The sequence below is a fragment of the Anguilla anguilla genome, chromosome 16, assembly GCF_013347855.1.
Source record: "Anguilla anguilla isolate fAngAng1 chromosome 16, fAngAng1.pri, whole genome shotgun sequence".
Classification (NCBI taxonomy): Eukaryota; Metazoa; Chordata; class Actinopteri; order Anguilliformes; family Anguillidae; genus Anguilla; species Anguilla anguilla.
Window position 1 is genome coordinate 910670 of NC_049216.1, and position 4474 is coordinate 915143.

Below are 4474 nucleotides of genomic sequence, written 5' to 3' on the forward strand. Positions count from 1 at the left end.
GTAAGGAAGGTTGAAATGTGTCGACGTGTGTTGTGTGTGTGTGTGTGAATGTGTGATTGGGTGAGATTGTGTTTGTGTGCGTGAATTTGTGAATGTGTGTGTATGCATGCGTACGTTTGTGGGAGTGACTGTGGATGTGAACATGTGTGTGTATGTGTGTGAGTGCATGAGTATATGTATGCCCGGGTTGCGTGTGTGTATGAGTAAGAGATTGTGTGTGTGTGTGTGTGCGTGTGCACGCATGTATGAGTGTGTGCATGTGTGAGAGTATGATTGAGTGCATGAGTATGTGTGTGTGTGCACATGGGTGCGTGTGTGTATGGGTAAAATAATGTGTGTGTGTCTGCGTTTGTGTGAATGTGTGTGTGACTGTGTATTGAGTGTGTGCGTGCAAGAGAATGAGTGTATTTATGTGTATGTGTGCGTGTGTGTGAGAGTGCCTTTGTGAATGTGTGTGTGTATGTATATTTATAACCCTATATAAATGAATGGAACTTAACATAAATTTGCTAGCATACTGAATAAGTGTCCTGTCTTGCGTATTTGAGGTTAATATGAGAAAGGGTGGTCCCTATCAGCACGTCTAGGAATCTGTACATATTCACTGTTGTAACTCAAGTCGCAGGATGCACAATAGCCGTTGGGAAAGCAATTTGAAAGTATGAAGCAACGTCTGCGCCATTGGCTTTAATGGGTCACGATGAGATAATTACGAGCGTGATGCTTGTCTTAAAGTTGATACAGTAAATAAGCCTGTATTAGTATTACTAAATGTGTATGTATGATGTTGGTTTATTTATTTATACAGTTTATTATGTGTATTTTTACAGGACTTACATTTTAATAGGTAACGATGTGCAGTTATTTCTCAAAAATACGAAGTAACAATGGGCAAGCACCAGCTATAATAATCGCAGGGATTAACATAAACAACGTTAAATAAATAAATCTCTAGACCACAGATTAGTAAGTATGAATAGCTTCTTACATGCTAAGAATTTGCATAAACTGGAAGATTTTCAATTTCATACTCCTACTCCCAGGAACAAAGTGTTTAACTTGATTCATAACACAACAGTAGACTCTACATTAGGCACCATCCAGATAAAGATTATGTATAACTTTCTTCCTAGAAGGAAAATGCTAAATCAGGGCTACCCAACCCTGTTTCTGGAGGTCTTCCTATAAGTTGTCATGCCAACCCTAACAAAGCATGCCTTCTCATTGAATAACTAGAACTTTGAACATTGCTGTTTGTCTGCTTTTATAGTATGCTGGATGTTGAAATTTTGCTGTGTCTGTAATCAACTGCTGCTTTCTTGGCCAGGTCTCTCTTGAAAAAGAGATCTCTAATCTCAATGAGACTAACCTGGTTAAATAAAGGTTAAATAAACTAGAGAAGTAGTTGAAATGCTAATTAATAGAATCAGGCGTGCCAAATTATGGTAGACATGAAAACATGAGGGTAGATCTCCAGGACAGTGGACAGATTCAAGTTTTTAGTTTTAGTCGGGTGTTAGTCAATTTTAAGTCATTAAATTCTCACAGGCAATACCATTTGACATACTACAAATACATAATGAAATGGTGTAGATCTGTATTAGAGACTTTTGTTGCCCAATAACAACTTGTGTATATTGAAATATATGTATGTTACATCAATCACATCATATTCGCGGTTTTTTTAACCGTGTTCTTTGGTCTTGAGTCCAATCTGTCAAATTTAGAACGTCTTGCGCTTTTATTTTGAATTTGTTGCTCATGGGTTACACAGGAAGGTGAACCTTTCCGAGCTTCACAGCACTGCGGGTTGCAAAGCTCGCTCGTTAGCATTTATAATTCCAATTTAGACTAAAGAAACTACTAGCTGTCGTTAGCTATCTTGTAAACAGTGGTAACAATAATGATAATAGACCACAAATTGTTAGGCAAATAAGTGTAATTAGAGAATGTATTATTTCATCACAGTGTTTTGATTGCCATCTTGTTTCAGGGTAACGTTTGGCTAGGTATCTAGTGCTACTTTTTAAATGTCGAACGGACTCATTTATCATGCTCACTAGCTTGCCACCAAAGTAACTTTTCTGTATCGGTTGTTTTATAATCTAGTGCTTTGTTAACCGACAACTGGTTGGCTACATTATAAAGGTGGCTAACTTGTGTATAGTAACGTTAGATAGCAGTAACACACATAGCTAACGTTGGCTAAGCGACGTTATCATAGTCTGTTTTGATTGCAGCGAATTATATACGAATGGTAGTCTAAAGTCGTTTTCAAATTAATTGTTATTAGCTATCTAGCTTTCTTTCTACATTTTTTTCAGCTAGCGTGCTGATATTCGTAGTATGGCAATTTAGTGATCTCTCGTTGATATATCATAGTATAATGTTAGCTGCAAAAAGCAACAAACGTTGAATGTTTTAATTTATAGTTCTCCCTAAATTAGGGTAACCTGCATCTCGTCCGCGTTTCACAGACTGACTTGCAATATTATTTAAAATGGCAATTCCTATAGCTATCCTGGATTGTGACCTCCTGTTGCACGGTCGTGGGCACAAGACCCTGGATAGGTTTGATATAGAAACTGTATCTGATGAGTTTTTATTGACAACATTTGGCTTCCCGCGGGAATTCATATACTACTTGGTGGAGCTGCTGGGTGACACGTTGTCACGGCGTACCCAAAGGTCTCGAGCAATCAGTCCCGACGTACAAATACTCGCTGCCTTAGGTTTTTACACATCGGGGTCTTTCCAGACGCGAATGGGAGATGCCATCGGAATCAGTCAAGCCTCCATGAGTCGCTGCGTTACGAACGTGACAAAAGCGCTGGTCGAAAAGGCTTCCGAGTTTATTGGATTCACACGGGACGATGCCACTAAACAGCAGTCAAAAGAAGAGTTTTACAGGGTAGCCGGAATGCCTAACGTTGTGGGAGTGATAGACTGTGCCCATATAGCGATAAAAGCGCCCAATGCCGAGGACCTCTCTTTCGTGAATAAGAAGGGATTTCACTCCATTAATTGCCAACTCGTGTGCGATTCAAGGGGACTGCTGCTTAGCGCAGAGACGCATTGGCCAGGCAGTTTACAGGATAATGTAATATTCCAGCAATCCTCCGTGAGTAGGTTCTTTGAAGACCAGGATAACCAGGAAGGCTGGCTATTGGGTAAGCACAAGCATCCCGTTTCACCGTCTACTCATGTTGTCCCTACGACTATATGTCCATTTGTCTTGTATTTGTGTTAATCCATTGTCTGCTCTGTGACCTGCCATGATTCTGATACTGTATTTATTATCAGGAAGATAGATTTGCTGTGGGCATGTCTTCAACCTATTTGAGGTGTAATTATGCTGGGTCCTGCAGGTGACAACCAGTACCCTCTGAGGAAGTGGTTGATGACGCCCCTACAGTGCCCAGAAACCCCTGCCGATTACCGCTACAACCTGGCTCACACGGCCACACACGAGATCGTGGACAGAACGTTCCGGGCCATTCAGACGCGCTTCCGGTGCCTGGACGGGTCCAAGGGGTACCTGCAGTACTCGCCGGAGAAGTGCGCACGCATCATCCTGGCCTGCTGCGTGCTGCACAACGTTTCGCTGCAGTCCGGCCTGGACGCCTGGACCTTCGAGAGGACCGAGACCCCCGACCAGGCCGAGGAAGCCTGCGAGCAGATGGACTCCCTGGACTCTGAGGCCTTCCGCATCCGCCAGGAGCTCATACTCAACCACTTCAGCTAGGCCGGCGGGGCCAGCCCTGTTCCTGCAGATCTGCCGTCCTGTAGGTTTGCACTGTAAGCCCAACCAGGCTCATTCAACAGCAAGGGAGCTTTGATGCGCTGCTAATTAGCAGAGTCAGGTGTGCCAAATCAAGGTTTAAATGAAAACCTACAGGAGGGTAGATCTCCAGGAACAGGGTTTGTTGTCACTGAGCTAGGAATTTCATGCCCCATTCTGGATGGTGGCCAGTCATACTGATGTATTAGTGACTGAAAATGGACACAGGGAACATCCATGTGTATTGAATGCTCTGGGGTCAGCATGTGTGACAAACTTTTTCTCATAATACCTACCACCCCCCCCCCCCCCAAAAAAAAAAGAAACCTGAAAATTGTTTGAAATTTTTGTTTTGTTTTGAAGAGCACCATATTAACTAGGCATGCATTTGATTAATTACCTGCGTTTTTATTTTTTTTAATAAAGGTATGTCATTTTCTACGCTGCACAACGATGTAACTTAATTAACTCCGGGCTGAATGTGTAGAGAAGTGTATTGTTGGATGGAAACTTTGACCATCCAGGGGGCACTTAAAGGCCAATTTGTCTGTTGTAGTTCAGTTTCCTGATGAAAAAATATCTCAAACACACTCTGAGTAGGCCTGCCATAAATTAAGAGGGAATTGCTGCCATCTTTGGTTCTTTGATGGAGTAATTGTTTTCCAGTTCACAGCTTTTGAACACTTTTCTCAT

General features: G+C 42.1%; 1 protein-coding gene across 1 annotated transcript; it reads left to right on the forward strand.

Annotated features, from left to right (window-relative positions):
• The first annotated feature begins 1770 nt into the window (after positions 1-1770).
• harbi1 (harbinger transposase derived 1) lies at positions 1771-4222 on the forward strand. Its single transcript, XM_035394853.1, has 2 exons — positions 1771-3170; positions 3369-4222. The coding sequence occupies exons 1-2, from the start codon at positions 2501-2503 to the stop codon at positions 3743-3745; spliced, it is 1047 nt and encodes a 348-aa protein (XP_035250744.1). The 5' UTR covers positions 1771-2500; the 3' UTR covers positions 3746-4222.
• The last annotated feature ends 252 nt before the right edge of the window (positions 4223-4474 follow it).